We start from the raw sequence: 18979 nt of genomic DNA, 5'->3' as shown, positions 1-18979 counted from the left end.
CCATGTCGGCCATGCCAAATGTACCCGCCAACGTTTTCTAGGTCTTTCCATCTGCAAATGGAGAGGGGAGCGCTGTACGGTACGCAGTTTAAGTGTGTGTGTGTGTGTTTCGGTCTGCTTATGTATACAGAATATGGCAATACACGACCCCTGGAAGGTTGATGTGCCTCCAAAGATACACTTGTTCAGGAAAGCCCATACTTGCAAACCAACTTCTCCCATAACCCTTCCCCTCCTCCCTTCAACCCAGATGTCTTGCCCTGTAGAATTGTCAATCTATCATGTGAGGCAAAACAATAAATAAATAAATAAATAAATAAATAAATACATAGGAGGTCATGTGTGAGTAAAACCTGAAGGTGAAAGCAAAGACATATTGGGCCTCATTACAGGTCGGGCGGTCCGGAAATAACAGTGGCGGTAAACCAGCCGCCACTGTTAATTCCAGACTGCCCGATCTCGCATCCTGCAGGCGGGAGGTGGCATTCCTGCCAGGTCTGACCTGGCAGGTTTAACACCGGCCGCCTGCAGGCGGAAGTGGAAACATCGGCACCATCATGAGATGGTGCCGGTGTCTCCACTTCCCCATTCCCATTGAGTCCTATGGATTTACCGAATTCCGCCTCTGAAATTCCCGGGACACCAGGGTCGTAATGCCCCGGTAATTCCGGGAATCATGGAGGTGGAATGGTAAAACGAGTCCGGCGGTAACCAAGGCGGAAAAACCGGCAGGTTACTGCCAGACTCGTAATACAGACCATTGTGGGTGGGGAGGGTGGCAATTGCGCTAAGGTTCAGAGTACACAAGTTTTTAGAGTTCATGTATTGCAGCTTTTCAAAGAGAGGTCAACAGTGAAAATAAAAAGAACTAGCATTTCAGTTGAAACTAGGGCTACATATTTCATTACAAGTCCCTTCAAGGAGTCTCTCCTCCTCAACACCTAGGCCATCACTTTGCCCCTCGCGCCACCTGCCACGCTAGATGCCGCCCACCCTTGTGCTCCCCACCACCGGGTAGGAATGTACCCCTCCTCTGTGCCCCTCTGTATCCCACCCACTCTATATCTGTTCTGTTACCGCTGTAACGGGTTCCGTTGCTTCTCGAAGCTAGGTCCACGCTCTATAAATACCATATTATTGTTATGAATAATAATAATAATAATAATAATAATAATAGTATAAAGAGTAATGTTTCGGTTTTTCCTGCCGAAAAAACTCAATGCAAACTCTTAGTTAAAGGGACATGGACAGGAGATCCCTGACTCCTATTCGTACAACCTCACAGGCAGCGACAGCACCATAAAGAGAGAGTTACACGTAAGCGGACCTTTATAAGCTAGGTGTACTTAATTACTATGCACATGGATACTATAGGTGCAACTTCATTACATTGACCAGGGTGGCCTGGGTGTTGCTCTCCGAAGCTCTGTGAGGGTAGCCATTGTATTGCACAAATTGCAGCCATTGCACCTAGAAGATCGCATGTGATGGTCTCCACATAGCACCAGATAGGTGGTGGAGCTGGCCAGGGTGCTGCACCCAGTCGATTCTATGAGGGTAGCCAATGTATTGAATCTAAGCGATTGTAGATTGTGTCTATTACATGGAACTCTATTACATGGAACTCAGGTATTCATTTTGGGTTTAGAATCTAGCCACTTTATGATAGCTGGATGCCTGCAGAATGATGCCACCTTAATTCACTAGCCCAGATGTTTCCAATCTTGCAGAATGTATCGATTCCTGGGATTCCTTTGAATATAACCATTCAATTTTTTCTCTCGCACACCACGTTTATGGAATTAAACAAAGGCACTGTCACACGCCCTCACGCATCCGCTTTCATGCAGAACTCGAAAGACACTTTGCACAACCCTTCTACCATAAGAATGCAGCTACCTTTCACGACAAATAATCGAACCTTAGCTAGACACATAAGTGACTCTCCTCTTGCACACCTCCTCCAGTTTATTTCTCTAGTGTACCTCTCTCCACCCATCCACATGCCATTTAAGCATGGGTGGCTAGCAGGAACTTGGCCACCCCTTGTAACCTTTAATGGCCACTATGCACACACGCATAAAAGAACCTCCCAAATTCACAAACTTCAGACTTCGGTCGCTCCAATGGCATTTAAACTACAGTGCATTAGGACCAAACCTATGGTGAAAAGCACTTTACAAATGACGAAATGGGCACAGTCTGTTTCCACAGTGTTTGGAGATTTTTTAGGTTATGTTATCTATTGAAGAGCTTCCAGACTGCAATAGGTGCCAAGGTCGTCAGGTGGCTGTGTGGGGGCAAGAGAGGCTGCTCTGAGGGAGCTTCAAGCCTATGCTTATGTGTGGGGATCAGACAATGCTGTGTTTTGGGCAGTGCAAGCCCCTACATGCCAAGGCAGTGGGGCCTGATCTCAGCACCCCTCTAGACGGCCATAGACTGAATTTGTACTGTTTGATTTCATGATTGTCCGAAGCTGCACTGTTTGACTCATACTTATGTTGTAACCAGAGCCACAATGCCTCCGGGTTAAGTGTGCTTAGTAAATGCAAAAATAAATACATCGGTTTGCTGGGTTGGGCTAACGTCACCCTCAAATTAGGGTAGTCTCAACCTGTGGGCCCTCTGAGAGCAAGGCCCTGAACCTGAGCTCCTGCTGCACTAAGTATCCTTCTGGAAGCCTTATGGAGATCTCTGAAATTCAGAGTTGGAAATCAATTAGAAAGGAGAACAATGAGGAAATGAAGTGAAGCACAAGATGAAGGGCGCATTCTAGTTCTCAGTATACCTGCAACCTCAGGTGGTGTTCTCCTTAAAGTGCCTTCGAGCCTCGTGCTCTCTTCAGGAAGGCAGTCCCAGGTGATCATGATTATTTCATCACTCATCAGCGCAGGGAATTCTGGTCCTTGTAGTTGCAAGGTGCTGAGAACTGACACGCCCCCATTACTACAGTAGCAAAACCTCCGTGGAGGAGGGGGTACTGACAGTGCAGCAATAGGAAACTTACTATCATTCATACTCCCCGAAACATCAAGGGGCCGAGTATGGGATTGACAGGCAAGGGGGAAGTAAAATGTTCATTTAATAAATATTATAAATATTCTAGCAGCATACTTGCCCATTGGACATTAGATCTTGGGAGATGGTAATCATATTCACAATGAGGACACGTGACATTTATAAGAGTCAACATTAGGAATTACACAGTAAGAGGGATAAGTACCCCATTACCAGTTAATGAATGACGTGAAAAATGTAAGCTTGAACATTTTAATTATACAATGGTTTGTAATCTTTGGAGCCTGAATTTATCTTGAAGGTGATGAGGAGAGAAGCATAGGAGCATGTATATCCTGCAATTCATTCATTCAAAGCACCCCCACCAGTGGAATTGCTCCCCAGTCAGAACGATGACAAGATGATGAGGACCCAGGTGAATGTCTAAGCAGTGATAGCAAATAGCAGACAGAAACACGTACATGCAGGATTGAAAGGTTTGCTATTTGCCTAAAAAGGTTGCAAGATTACATAATGGAAAAATGGTGTGTACTGGAGAAATGTGAAAGATATCATAGTTAAAACTTGATATTTACAATATTTAAAGAAATAGTGAGAGATTTCAGGATATGTATTTCAATTCTATGAGTGTTATGCATCGATTGTTTCCAATGGAATGTGTATGTATAGCAGAGCTTGCCCTTTACTTATTGATTATGCACTATGGTGTTGTTTTAGGATCCCTTCCCAGTGGCTTAACATCAATAATGAGGAGTTTATTGATCATACGTGACTGGGCCAGTGAAAAGAAGTAGTATATGAAGTGATTTTCCCCATACACGCTGAAGGAATAGGAGTGTACAAATAGGACGAAGATTCTTAAGAACAGCAAATCACACTTGCACTGTGCTCAAGCTCATTGTCCTGATGAAGGCTTCTTGGGACGAATGAATGTGGGTATTGATGCTATGCACAGCCCACCCAAGGAGCTACAAACATAATGGGCCTCCAAACTCGAGTCCGGGTCCGTGGTCCCTGAATGGGGAAATACTGGGCTATTCCGACTTTGGAGGGCCCGGTATTTCCCCATTCAGGGAACCCGCACCATCCCCATTCCCATTTGAACCCCATAGGGCTCAATGGGAATGGGGAGCATGCTAACAACGGGCCCGTTAATGACGGGTCCGTTGTTAGCATGCTAGTCCCTTCGCGGAACCCGCAAAGGACGTCTGGTAAAACCATCTATTGAAGTGACTATTTTTCTTTGTGGTAATTTTGTCACACTTATCCCACAATTTTGACATAGTTGTCATGCTGGTTCTTAATTGATTGGGTTTGGTTTTAGGTCATATATCAGTTGTGTATAATCTCTTTGGAGAGATTAAATGTCTTAGATATATATTGATGTTCTGTGTATCATGGTCTTTGTAATTATGTGTTTTTCACTTTGGAATATAACATATTAAATTGTGTTTTCTACATTTCTCTGACTATGTGGACTGATGATTGATGTACCACAGTGTTGCCCATAGCGTAAGTCTTGTAGCCACGTGATTAAAGGTGGGGAAGCCTGTTTCCTTCAATCTGAACATGGCATCCTTGCTTGATGCATAACTGGAAAACATTTCTTTACTGTATCCCTGGGATGCTCAGTGCTGGCAGCCTGAGCATGTCATAGTTCAATTGCTATTGCTGGTCTAAACGACCAGTGTATCCCGTTGTAGGGTAGGACACAGAGGAGTGGGTGATGAACTATGGCATCACCTGCTTTGGGTCCATGATAATGAATATAAAATATTGTAGCATTTCGGGCACTTCCGGGTGCATGTACGTGGGTAACGTCTTACACCCCAACAAATTGTAAACAATAACCAAGTACCAAAGGCAACTATGTGCATGGAGGGCGTGTGATAGGCAAAAACAGTGTGATTTAGCAAGTCATAAAAGTGGAGTATTTTGAAAAATGTAATCATTCTGAAGGAACGGCCAACACTTGTTTCGACCACAAAACAGGTCTTCTTCAAGGCAGTGGGGTCCAGCTAGCGGATGGATCAGTCATGATGTGGACTTAAGGAATGATTTAGGTAGGATACTGGATGTGGTAAGGTCTAGAAACATGAAGCTGAGCACTGCTCGTTGGATATCAGCATGTGAACTTTTTTTTTAAAGAAATATGTGTTCACTGTATTATTACAAAAAGTGAATCAATTATGCTGAAAAAGCATTGCAATGGGAGCTTTTGGTACCTTTGGAGGGTTTCATAACCTGGTTTTCGGGGCGTGGCAGTGTTGGGGGCATGCAGAGAGAACCTTTTGGCTAATGGTGATTCCGTGTTCCACCTGCACTCCCTTGAAGAAGACCTGTTTTGTGGTCGAAACGTATGTTGGCTGTTCCTTCAGAATGATTACATATGTTTATTTTCTGTAAGTGCCCTAATTTACGTATGCAGGCTTCCTTAGCCTCGATGTGTTTTCCAAATTTGGAATACCCCAATTGTATGACCTAATAAATCACACGTTTGCTGCCTATCACACCTCCTCCATGCACAGTTGCCTTTGGTACTGTTGAACATTTTTAAAATATTATATTAAATGCAAAAAATAAGTAATTTGTGGATGGATGGATATATTGGCCCTCATTAGGACCCAGGCGTTAAGGGGTTTACGGCGCCGTAAACGGCGCCGACCCTTAACGCCTGATTCCAGGGTCCCTTTGCGGGATGGTGATTTTAACGCCTGCTTTTTGCAGGCGTTAAAACCCATGCCGCAAAGGGACCTTGGTGCTAATTACGCCACCGTAATTTACGGTGGCGTAATTAGCGCCTTTCCCCATTCCCATTATGCCCTATGGGGCAAAAATGGGAATGGGGAAGGGTAAAATGGGAAATGGGGATTTACCGCCCCACTCACCTTGGAATGGGGCGGTAAATCCGCCAACCACCATGGCGTAAACATAGTTTACGCCATGGTGGTAAGGGTACGACCCAGGCGGTAACTTACCGCCTGGGTCGTAATGAGGGCCATTGTCCATTCGTTCCTTAATTAACTCAAAAAGGCACTAATTAACATTAAGCAACATGTCAAATCTGATCAGCTGCCGTCAGGTCTATTTGACTTCACATTGTGAAAATGCGTTTAGTTTCACCCCTTTTCTGTTCATACTGAGGTTGCTGGATATTTTTTCTATTTCCAGATGCAAGCATAAGTCACTGTGTTTTTTTTTGCCTTCTCAATCCAGCTTTTAGTTACTAAAGTTGTGTTTCACTCACATTCCCTCCAGTCGCCTGTATTTTGGTTCATGCTTTCACCCTTCCTCTGTCTCCACTTGCCTTTCCTTCACAGCTTGTATTGCGTTTTCATTTTAGTCCGTGTTAAATCGTGTGCATGGCTATTTGTGGAGCCCATGTTGATATCGAGGGCTTTGGGTACTAATGAGAGCTTTAAAATAGAGCAACCCTACAAGGTATGATTTCAATAATTCAGTACACTAAACCAATCATTCATTTGGTTACCTCATTTAGGCAACACTATTACATGTTCATAACTACGTTTCTGTCCATATAATAACACTTCAAACGGGTCACACTTACACCACCAGCTGGAGAGATACATTGACTATACAAATATAAAAGAACATTGTATGCAGTGCAATTCACATATAGAACCATTTTTCCCCATTTGCAGCACCAAGTTATCTTCGGAGATCACCATATTTTCTACCGACATTGCAAGGCTACTGTTCTGAGTAGACACACTTAGCAGATTGGAAATCACAGGCCGACAGAGCAGTTTGAAGACCTCTGCAACATGTGTATTTGTGGCAGGTGCAGTTTACACATCCTCTCAATAGAACATGATGCATGTGGGTCTGTTTGAGGGTGGATTGTAGAAACTAGGGACTTCATTAAAAACATTTCGAACCAGTGCAAGTCCATTTGGACTGCATTAACATTATGGCATAAATGGCCCTCCTGCAACTATATAGGGACTCATTACGAGGAGGACGGTAAGGGGTTAACGGCGCCGTTGAAGGTGTCGGAGCCGTTAACCCCTAACCGCCCCATTACGAGGTCCGCTCGCGGGACCCGCTCAGGACGCCCGGTTGTACCAGACATCATTAGCGTTTCCCGCGAGCGGCCCAGCATGCTAACAACGGGCCCGTCATTAACAGGCCCGTTGTTAGCATGCTCCCCATTCCCATTGAGCCCTATGGGTGCTCAAATGGGAATGGGGATGGTCGGGTCCGGGTTCCCTGAATGGGGAAATACCGGGCCCTCCAAGGTCAGAATGGCCCGGTATTTCCCCATTCAGGGATCCCGGACACAGGTTTGGGAGTAGCCATGCCCTTATCAAGGGCATGGCTACCTCCAAACTCGTAATGAGGCCCATAGTCTTTCAATGCATTTTTGCACCTTTGTAATGTTTGCACTAGTGCCAAAATGAAGCCTCAAATAGTTGGCTAGAGTTTGAAACCATGGGCCTCATTACGAGTATGGAGGCAGCCATGCCCTTAATAAGGGCATGGCTGTCTCCATACCGGATTCCAGTACCAGGTTCTGTGAATGAGGAATTACTGGGTCATTCCAACCTTGGAGGACCCGGTAATTCCTCATGCACAAAACCATTCCCCATTCCCATTTGAGCCACCATAGGGCTCAATGGGAATGGGGATGAGCTAATAACGGGCCCGTTAGTAACGGGCCCGTTATTAGCTCCTTGTTCCTCTCGCGGGACCCGGAAAGGACATCTGTTTTTACCAGGTGTCTGTTCCGGTTCCCGCTAGGGGACCTCATAATCAGGCATCCTGTAATGAACGGTGCCGGTCCCGTACCGGCACCCTTCATTACGGGAGTGCAAGCCTCGTAATGAGGCCCCATTTCCCTCGGTTAGTGGTCATAGGGCCTCATTGCAAGTTTGCCAATCCGGAAACAAGGGTGCCAGTAAGCTCACCGGCACCCTTGTTTCCAGACTGGCAAATTTTGAGTTTGCCTGTCGGGGCCGCTGCCCCCTACTGGTCTGAACCTGCCGGGCTCAGAAACCACAGTAGGCAGACTCTTCACGGAAACTCTGGCACAGTTAGCAACGGCGCAGGCGCTTCTGAGTCCCCACTCCCAGAGTCCTATGAGTCTCTATGGGAATGGGGACTAACATTTTACCAGCGCCTGACTTCCCAGCCCCCCGGACTTGTAATGTCCCTGTGGCACCGGGAAGTCAGGCACCAGTAAAATATTACAAGCATGGCGGCAACCTGCCAGTAGCACCGGCAGGGTTACCGCCAGACTCGTAATGAGGCCTATAAAATCTTGCGAAGCCCGCCAGATTTTGAGTCGCTGTAGGTAAATTTAAGCCCTCATTACAGTTTTGCTGGTGTCCTACCGGTAATTCTGGTGGAATATGAGCAAAACTGCCTTACTGTGCCCGCCACCCGATATCCCGGTGTTACCAGGATACTACGGGCGGCAGAGATGCCGGTAAGTTCCCATTCCATGGGATAGGGTTGCTGGAATTACCGGCACCAATAGTACCAGTGCTGGTGATTCTGCCATTTATTTGTCAGTAGGGGCCTGAACTCCCAGCAGGTCAGGCCTGCCAGTAGATCACTGCCCCCACTGGCAAACGCGTGTTTCCCCGGTCCAGAAATAAGGCTGGTGCCGGAATTACCTGCATTCTTTACAACTTTCTTTCCAGACCGGGGAACCTATAATGAGCCCCTTAGTGTCCATTCTTGGATTCCATGGCATTCCAGCAGGGATTTGGAGGATTTACCTTGGTCCGCTAATTCCACCCATCGTAAACCATTCACGTTTTGGTTGTGAAGTGGAGGAAAGACCTTCCAGGAACTCATTCAAGGCATCATCTGCATGGTTGAAGTGTGGCTGTCCAGTCACAGTTGCTGTAAAGCCGTTACCACCAGTAATGAGTTTACCTCCACATTTTTTCTGCACCGCCAAACTCATGATGATGCCCATTGACTCGCGGAAAAAATGGTTTGAAAGAACATACTAGGGCACTTATTGATCTGGTGCTAATCCCGTGCACTTGTGCAAAGTTCCTGTAATGCGGCCCGAGGTTGGATGTGGAGGAAATGGGTGCCGGAATATTGACCAGGGTCACTACAAGATGGACCACTGTATAGTTTGGTTGAACATATTTAAATGACAGTGTACATATTTGTAATCAAGGCAAATCGAAATAATATGGTACAGTCACAATCTCACAAGTTTTGGTCAAGTGCCGCAACGTGAACAACTTCACTTCTAGGTACCTGCCATCTACCTATACGGACGGGTGAGAGCCAATGGCTGCCGGTGTACCTGAGCTGGCGGAGGCGGGGGATTTGCTGCGCCTGGATGGCCCCGGACTCTTGGTGACACTGCGGTGGGAACCTGTTGCAATTTTCGTGTAGGACGTCGATTTCACCACCCGGCACTCTGGAAGAAATGCAGGGGTAAATATGAGTTAATGGGCACAAGGAAACCATCCCTGTACAGTAAAGCACACGTCCACAGCCCATTAAATGCCCACGCAGGAAGGGGCATGCCAGTTAAACGTTATTCTTATTAAACCACAGTGCATTTATCTTCCCCAATCTATTAAGATTTTGCCACAAATTAACCTGCATTCTTTGTCTAACTGTGCCCATGTTTTTTTTCTAACTGCGCAACGAATATTATGTCAGCATCAAAGAAACTTCGAGAATTTCATTCGGCTGACGCAAGTTTCCATCACTCTTAGGCGGCTCTTCTTCTGTACAGTTATGCAATAGCCCACGTCATAGCACGTACTAATCACTTGAGCTGCGATTGAAGTGCCAGCATTAGCTCATGAGTGAAATCATTCATCAGTTCCAATTATCCTCCCACTTGAGAACTTGCGATGCTGTTCACACCACACGTCCGGTCCTGGCCACCTACACAAAGCCGTAGGAAGCTGTCACTTTCTGCCACCAAATCCCTTTGTGTACGAGGCCATGAGTTCTAGAACGATTGGCGTTCATTTGCTTTCATAAAACCCAAGGCCCTCACTCAAACATTTGCAGGTTATTTACGTCAAAATAATGCTGACTCTGCTGCCAAAATATCGTACTATTCCTAAATGGCATTAAAGGTGATAGAATACTAATTCATTAATGAGTTTTTATACTGTGCCAGTTCATCACCACGTTGGCCGCAAAGCAAGTAAACCTCGTCCGAGTTTTAGGCCCATTGGGCCCGGAGGTGCGGTAAAAAAAAAATGGCAGTAATGCAGTGGTCACTCTGTTACCAGTGCATTACTGCCACATTACTGCACCTTCATAATTCAACTTTGGTGGTGATGTGGGGGAAAAACCTCCAGCAAAATGCTGGAGGTAATTCCTCCAAATGACCGTAAAGAAACAGCCACATCGGCGGAATTATCGCCAGTGGTAATTCCTCCAAAAACCCCATGGAGTCCTATGGACTCCTCAAATAGGGACTAACACCACCATACCAGCACTTGTATTCCGGCTGTAATCCGGCCGACAAAGTGGCTCTAATGGTAACCGAATAGGGGGAGTAGTTCAGCGGACTTACCACCGAACTACCCTGTAATGAGGGCCCTGTGGCCGCCTCAGAGACTGTAGATAATAAAAGTAACATTACAATAGAATGCAAATATATAGTACAATAAAGAACATTCTCACTCCACACACCGCAATCAAAATTCTAACTGGACAATAGCCCAGTATAGGAAATATGTTATCAGAATTCCCTCTACCTCATTTTGAGAGTTCTGAGGGCTTAATTTTTTAAGTTCTCAGTTTTTGTGTGGAAGAAACCTCATTGGTGTGCGAGGACGCCACCGCATCACAGACACAGCTCCTCTAGAAGCCGACACGGACCCCATTCCGGCCGCTTCGACAATGCCTGGTGAATATCCGTGTAAGTCACCATTTAGTCCAAGGACTCGCCTGCACCCATACCGTTCCGAGCAACCCACCAAGCTCAGCAGCAGTCTGTTACTAATAGTGTCTCGTCCTGTTCTGTCTATTTTGCTTTTGCCAGGCAGGATGTTTGTTTCCATATGATGATTCAACTTGAACTCCTAAACACGCCGCACCCCCGGCTACATCACAAACTGCATGGAACTTTCTAGATTTTTCCATTTAAATTCCCGTACTAGCTCTAACCTGTGAACCAAGAACCCGATTCCTCCTTTCCAAGGTAGGAATCCTCTACTTGTTACTTATTTTCCACACCAGTGAGAGTTACTTTGAACATTTGGCATCTTTTTGAACTGACTTAAGCACCTTTTTTCACCCCTCAGGCAGCTAAAACACGCCGACTGCCGGAGATTCCCAATCTTGGGCCAAATTATACATCCCAAGATCTAGAACACCAGCTTTAGAACAAGTCCCATATAGTCTCTGACAACAATAAATACGGTTACCAGCTAAGCCTATCACAGGAGGTCTGTGACTCCGGAAACCAGACTCCACCTTTCCAATACCACTGTTACCTTTTCAGGGTGAGTATTGAGGTGTACATGCTTGTAAAAATGAACATTGTAGCAATTGTTTAGACCTTTCCATTAAGAAAGGGTGATTACAGTTGTGTTCTTCATGCCTAAGTGACACCCCCCTTCTTTTTCTGTTTTTTTCTAGGCATACTTGGCAAGTTAACAAAATCAGAAATGATCAGATGCTGATCATACAGACATACACAACATATGCATCTACATGTACAACTAGCTAGACGATTCAACTCTAAACAAAAGAGTGATATTGTTGGTGCATGTAAGTGGGGGATACGCATAACAAAGTATCCTTTAGACTTTTGAATTTTTTCTGTATTGTTTTTATCACAACAAATTCATTTTCATTTGATCGCCTTAAATGTGGTTTTCTTCTTTAACAGTGTTTTCTCATGTTTACACTTATTTTTTGTCTTAATTTTCTCTTTATCTTTGTGCCTTTTAAATCAATGTTTATAACTATATTTATAATAACTCCATGTTGGAATTAAAATCATTTAACATTGAAGACACACCTGTATATTTCTTTTTCTTTTTCTGATGACTCTTTTGAGCATTGAGTTTGGCCTCTTCGAAAACCTTTATGACTAACACCTTCAAATAAATGGGTGTAGATATGTGGATTTTTCCTTCTTTCTGTGTGATTACTCTGCACTTCCGTGTACACAGTCCATTCCGTGCAGTCATAATTGCAGTACGTGTACAAACAAATTGGGCCTCATTACAAGTTTGGTGGTATCCTGCTTCTAAATCCAGCAGGATACCACCAAACGGCAATACCGTTACCGGCACCTGGTCTGCCGGAATTAATGGTAGAGTACAGGTGCCAGTAAACGTATGTTAATCCCCATTCCATAGAGTCCCATAGGATTTAATGGGGAGATTGCCAGTATTAGCGGCACCCTTAATACCGTTGCTGGTAATACCGGCTGTTTTTTGCCGGTGGGGTGCCTGACTCACCTCCAGCTCTTGACTGGAGATAAATTAGGCCACCCCACTGGAAAACTTGAAGTAAATGGAATTACTGGCACATTAATTTTGGACCTGCAGACTTGTAATAAGGCATGTACGAAAAGTTGAGCATCCCACCATTTTACAAGTTCAGAAAACTGCCAGCTTCCATGGGAGCCATAGCATCTCCACCTACATCAACATCTGACGTGGGGGCGATGTTGTAGGATTGATATGGTTGAGGGGACAGGGAGAAGGATTTGCACATTAGGATTCGGTCTCCCACTCTGCCATACAAATCCAGGAAAATGAGGCCGTTTTAAAAAAGGGTGGATGGAAATTGCATGCATTCATTTATGCATGCTTTGCAGAAACTACCTGATTTAAAATGTCCCCATAGGGCCTCATTGCAACCCAGGCGTTAAGGGGTTAACGGCGCCGTAAAAGGTGTCGGCGCCATTAAACCCTTAACGCCTGATTATGAGGTCCCTTTGCGGGTTGCACTTTAACGCCTGCTTTTAGCAGGCGTTAAAAAACCAACCCGCAAAGGGACCTAGGAGCTAATTACGGCACCGTAATTTACGGTGCCGTAATTAGCGCCTTCTCCATTCCCATTGAGCCCTCTGGGGCAAAAATGGGAATGGGGAAGGGCCATGGCGGCATGGGGAATTACCGCCCGCCAACCTCGGAATGGGGTGGTAATTCCCCATTCCGCCATGGCGGAGTCGGTAAGTTACCGGCATGGACCATGGTGCTATTAGTGCTATTAGCACCATGGTCCAACGCCTGGGTCGTAATGAGGCCCATAGTGTTTCCATAGGGAAAAGACTGGCCCATACGTTATCGCACCCGTATGAGTGCAAGTGAGATTAGAATAGGGTTCCTTGTAGTGGTGAAGTCTTGTTTCTTTCCAGAGGTGCACGCAGCATACATTTTGGACTCTGGTGAGCAATGATCGGATAAGAAGAGAATGTTCATGGGCCTTGGGAGCATACCCGATCGGCCATAATGCTGCCCAGCTTGGAGCAGGAGGATAGATGAATGTCTCATAGATCTACCCTAGCTGCTATAGAGAATATCATTCTGGCCTCTGTAGTATGAGGCAGGGAAGGGCTACCCCGTGTGAAACAAGCACTGGCAAAGCCAATGGAAAGTTCTTTTCCTGGCACTGCCATAATACTACTACCCGGTTTAATCGAATGCAACTACCTGGTAAAGCGTGTTGTTACCTGGTTATATGATAGCAGTGCTTGACAAATACCTATCTAATATCTATACACAAGCCAAAATGTTTGGCTTTCCAAGTGGGTGATTTTATCAGGACTTCAGTAAAAGTAACAGATATAAATCAAGCGGTTGACGGCACAGGTAAAGACATTTTTATTACACCAGTCACATGTCATTTCTCTCCTAGCTGTACTGCAAAGCAATAGTTTAAGCTTATAGGTGGCACTTAGCTCAAGCTTAAATGCCCATAATGGTGAACTTTGATGTTTTAAGTGTTTGCCCAATAACCACATTTTGTGGTTGGGTGATTGCGATGAATGGTGGGTTGGACTTCTTTTGCAGCACCACCCTACTTCCCCCAGTGTACTCTGATATTACCATATCAGCTTCTGATATGGCCATAGAACAGAGAATCACCGAACAGGTTGTGGATGAAGGCATGAGAGTGCTGGATGGTGGGAATTGTTGTCTACTTGGACTTTTGGATCAATCAGCAGCATTTGATACAATCGACAATGGTGCACACCTGTACACCAAGTATAGTTGTCTAAGTCCTTGTACATTTTCCTGCTTCGTGTCTGAGCAGCCCCAGGTGCTCAAATGTGAACTTCCATCAAGGCCTGCATGTGCATGACATGTGTGTTGCCCCAGGGATTTATCTTAGCATTCTCGCTTTGTAATGTTTATATGGAGCCTTTGGGATACCAGATGCTGGCCCTGGGAGTCTGCTTCCACCAACATTGATGACAATCAACTCTATAGGAGGGTGTCATTACTAACCATCTGAGAAAATGTCTTACTCTCAATTACAATTGGATGTCATGTCACGTATCACGCTGGGCCTTATGAAAAGAGAGCATGTTCTTTGCACCTCCTCAACGCCCTCCACTACACTGGTGGACTCTTTACTGTCTTCACTCTCCTCCTTGGACCTTGCCCTGCCCACACACTGCCTTCTGTGGTGCGTTCTCTCAGTTTGGTTTTGTAATTTTCAACCTCATGTTTCATTGTTGATCTACCCCATATCACATCAGCTGTCTCTCATTCATTGTATTTAGATTTCTTTCCAACATTGTGTTTTCCGATCACCATATAAAAGTGGGTAAATGACAGAGTGAAGGTCAAAGCCACACTACTAAATCATGTTTCTGATATCTCAGAAATCAATTTTTCATTCTGCAACTTTTTTATTGCAGGTCGAAGGACACTCTCATTGTGACAGAGTTGTATTGGCTTCCTCTAGCTACTGAATTCAGTTTACGATTCAGTGTCCTAAAACACTCTTATCTTTTCCCGAACCATGTCAGACGGCCTCTTGGTTTCATATAATGAGCAAAGGGGTGGTAAGAGATACAGTTATTATACAATTTCATTGCCATTCTACTTGGCCCAGAAAATAGGATGGTTACATGACTAATTAGCATTTCACAATTGTAGTTACCCCGAAATATTGAGATTTAGCACACAGGATGCTGACTAATTTGTAGCCTTGTGAAAAGGACAGCCAGAGTTTTTGATAGACAAAACAAGAGGTTGTACCATAAAACAATTATACTCTGCACACATCAAGGAGGTTCCTCTAAACGTTCATGTGGAATGACGTTAGCCAAATATAATGACTTTAAACCTATAAAGAGATGATTCAATATTTTAAGGCAATACCCAGAAGTGGCTATCATAGGCTTATCAAAAGGATGTTTTATATTTTATTCCTGTCCACCTGGACCACCAAGGTTTTCCCAGTTCCACAGGCTAAAAGATGAGTTGGTGGGGCAGTGCATCGGTTTCTCTGTTAGCCTCTCTTCTGCCCTGATGTGCTCCACCACGGTGATCAAAGCAGTCGTGACCTTTCTACAGACATGGCATACAGGTTTTGTTTTACCAGGACAACATCTGGTTGATGCCCAAGGGTTCTTCTTAAAATACCTATGTGTAAAGAATCTAACCCATGAGTAGTAAAGCAGCAGGTGACCTATAAAAACTGGGCCAATAAGTGTACGATCATGAAAATACAGAAATGTCTCAGACCCCCTAGAGGTAAGCGGTCACAGGGTTGTTTGCTGTTATGCCCGGCAAAGCAATGACTAAAACGAAACATTATAATCTCCATAAATCTAAACCTTATGGGAAAAGCTTGGGTTATCAACGAGAAGAACGCAATACATCTGTAAAAGGCGAATACTATGCCGGTCAATCCTTTGCTTAAAAACACAAAACAACAAATATTAAAAACTACTGGTCAGATTACTGACTTTTTAAAACCAGGCAATGAGAAATTGGGTAACCTGACAAACATAGCCCTTCCAAGAGTGGCCGTCGAAAATCCATGCTCCAAAAGCTAATGTGAATTTCAGCATGTCACCGACAACTTCCATAGGGGCTATTCGTGACAATTCTCCATTAGACCTTTGTTACCGCTTATGCAGAGCCAATAGAGTGGCAGCTGAGGCTGAGGAAACCCGTGGTGAATTTTGAAAAGACAAATCTGTCTCGCAGTATCAGGAATCGTCCTGTAACAACATCAACTCATCACCCCGGCTATTCGGCACACCCTCTCTTTTTCCCCTGAGTGCCCCTACCCGACACCATCCTCTATGACTTCAACTCATAATGAAGTGATCAACATAAGTGAGACAATTGCATCCCATAGGAAGCCGAATACCGTTGAAGGCAAAGAATGAGCAATGGCAGTGCTTTGGAAATTTAAATAAAATTATGTGACCAAACATATCATCCAACTCCGAAAAACAGCAAGATGTTGTAGTTGCTTCTGCACCAATACAAGGACTGTCCTACGCCTAATGCAGTAAAAGAAATGAAAGAGGCACCCAAAGGCAGAAAGCTCGATCGAGTAGAAAGAGACCCACCCACTGTGAATAACAATGAAGCACGTAACTCCTACAACATAACAGAGTCTCCTTTATCCTATCCTACACGTAAGCAAAAGCAACAACAGATAAAAAAACAGAAACAATTGGGGTCATTACGACCCAGGCGGTAAGTACGCCAACTTTACCACCATGGTGTAAACTACGTTTACACCATGGTGGATGGCGGATTTACCGCCCCATTCCAAGGTGAGTGGGGCGGTAAATCCCCATTTCCCATTTACCCTTCCCCATTCCCATTTTTGCCCCATAGGGCATAATGGGAGTGGGGAAGGCGCAAATTACGGCACCGTAAATTACGGTGATACTCTTATTTTCTGGTGAATCCACCTTTGCCCACAAACATCAAACATTTGAAAGATGCTGCGGATAAAATTAGATATGAATTGAATAACTAAAAGTTATGTGAGTGCCCTGAAGTGGGTCACGTATGATGTTTTGAGTTGCATTGTCATCAAGTTATGAAAGGGGACTACATACGGCACCTTCACCCTAAGAAAACAAGAAGCATTGTTTTCACAACGCGGGACACCTCATTTGTAGTTTATGTACTCAGGTGTCCATGTGGTCTCGTGTAAGTGGGGGACTACCACACGCAGGGCAAAAGTAAACATTTTGGATCAGTAAGAGTTTGATCAGGCCCAAAAGTATGAAGTCGACAGCAAATAGCGAATATATCACAACGAGGATTCAAGACTGGGACAGAAACCCATTTCTCCCTAGAGGGAGAGCTAGCGAGAACATGTTGAGACAAAGGGGAATATTTGGATCAAATTGCTAGATATGATGGTGTCTATGAATATTGATTATCCATATAAAATAGGGTAATGCATAACACCTAAAGTGGTAAATGTTATGAAGGAGCGGGTGGATGTCCTATTGCCTAACTGGCTTAAAGGTTGCTGTTGGTAATGAAGATGAAACTGCTTTCTGGTCAAGAGATATCTGAAGCAATTGCATTTGTGAAACATTCTCATTTTGAGTTAATATTAATTCTGCGTTTAGACTGAACGGTATATAAAATGCCATACGGCATACTGGATAGATGACAGCCTGTGAAGTGGAGGCACTATTGCTATGGGGTCCCAGAATGACATTTTGTAGAAAAATGCTGTACTTATTATTTCAACAGAGAACATTGAAGTTTGTAGTTAAGCTTAAAATAATGTTTGAATTGTATTACAATTATAAAATATAGAAATAGGGAATAAGCTCATCTGTTATGTAGCACGGAAATTAGACAAGGAATGAAATGGGTGAGTTTGGTGGGGACACATCAATACGCTTTCTTGCTTGAACAGAGTACTCTAAACTTCCAATTTGCATCTGATGAAGGGATAGCACCCTGAAATATGCTATGTACAGACAATTAACCCCCGATATTAAACGTACAAGGAGTATCTTCTAACAAAGAGATAAGTGCAATACCTTATGGATTGTTTGAACTATTTTGTGAAACATCTGTCGTATTACCAGTTGACTTAACAAGTACGGCGGTTACAGTAATGTCAGCCACTAGAAACTATTTTCATTTTTAATTCGAAGTCTATAGATAATGTAATGTCAGGAATAACAATACAAAGAAAATGGGCCTCATTACGACCCAGGCAGTAGAGTGTTAACGGCGCCGGGAGAGCTGCCGTCCCCGTTAACCCTCTATCGCCTCATTACGAGGTCTGCTCACGGGACCCGCTAAGGACGTCTGGTAAAACCAGGCATCCTTAGCGGGTCTCACGAACATACCAGGATGCTAATAATGGGCCCATCATTAACGAGCCCGTTGTAAGCATCCTCCCCATTCTCATTGAGCCCCATTGGGGTTCAAATGGGAATGGGGATGTGCCGGGTCCAGGTTCCTGGAATGGGTAAATACCGGGCCCTCCAAGGTCGGAATGGCCCAGTATTTCCCCATTCCAGGAACCCGGACCCGGTACCTGGTATGGGGGTAGCCATGTCGCTAATAGCGGCATGGCTACTTCCATACTTGTAATGAGGCCCAATATGCTTTACCTGTTAAGGATAAAACAGGATACTTGAGCATGAATATTTAAATGTTGCACAGCCTTATCACTAGACAATATTTTGCAAAGAGAGAGCGATCAGCAAGTTTTAAAAGTTGTCATAGCGTACCAGAACTAGAGATACAGACATGTGGAGAATTAACTCAGTCTTAAAATGTCTTGGGATGCTAAAATCCAATGTTGACCTAGCATTGAGCCTGTACATCACTCTCTTCAGCACTTTTTGCATCATAACAATATTAAAAACAAATCTTTCATTTTAGGAGGGAATTGATTCTTTAAGTTTCTTAAAATGATCCACTAAGCAAAGACCATCCATTTGTAAATCCCCAACGTGAATTTGCCAAAATATTTTGAGAGTTGAGCGAGCATTTAAAATGATCTTAGAAACAGATACAGTCAG

The 18979-nt window shown here is 44.4% G+C and overlaps 1 protein-coding gene across 3 annotated transcripts in view; it reads right to left on the bottom strand.

Moving 5' to 3' along the window:
- The window catches only part of DCLK1 (doublecortin like kinase 1), a 1453755-nt gene that overhangs the window by 652855 nt on the left and 781921 nt on the right, over positions 1-18979 (bottom strand). For all 3 annotated transcript variants that reach the window (XM_069640761.1, XM_069640762.1, XM_069640764.1), the window contains exon 5: positions 9311-9427. In XM_069640761.1, the coding sequence (XP_069496862.1) occupies positions 9311-9427 (117 nt within the window). The remainder of the gene's footprint in view (positions 1-9310; positions 9428-18979) is intronic.

This window comes from Ambystoma mexicanum, chromosome 7q, assembly GCF_040938575.1.
Source record: "Ambystoma mexicanum isolate Mex_15411 chromosome 7q, UKY_AmexF1_1, whole genome shotgun sequence".
In the NCBI taxonomy this organism is placed as follows: Eukaryota; Metazoa; Chordata; class Amphibia; order Caudata; family Ambystomatidae; genus Ambystoma; species Ambystoma mexicanum.
This window is presented reverse-complemented; position numbering and strand designations above follow the sequence as displayed.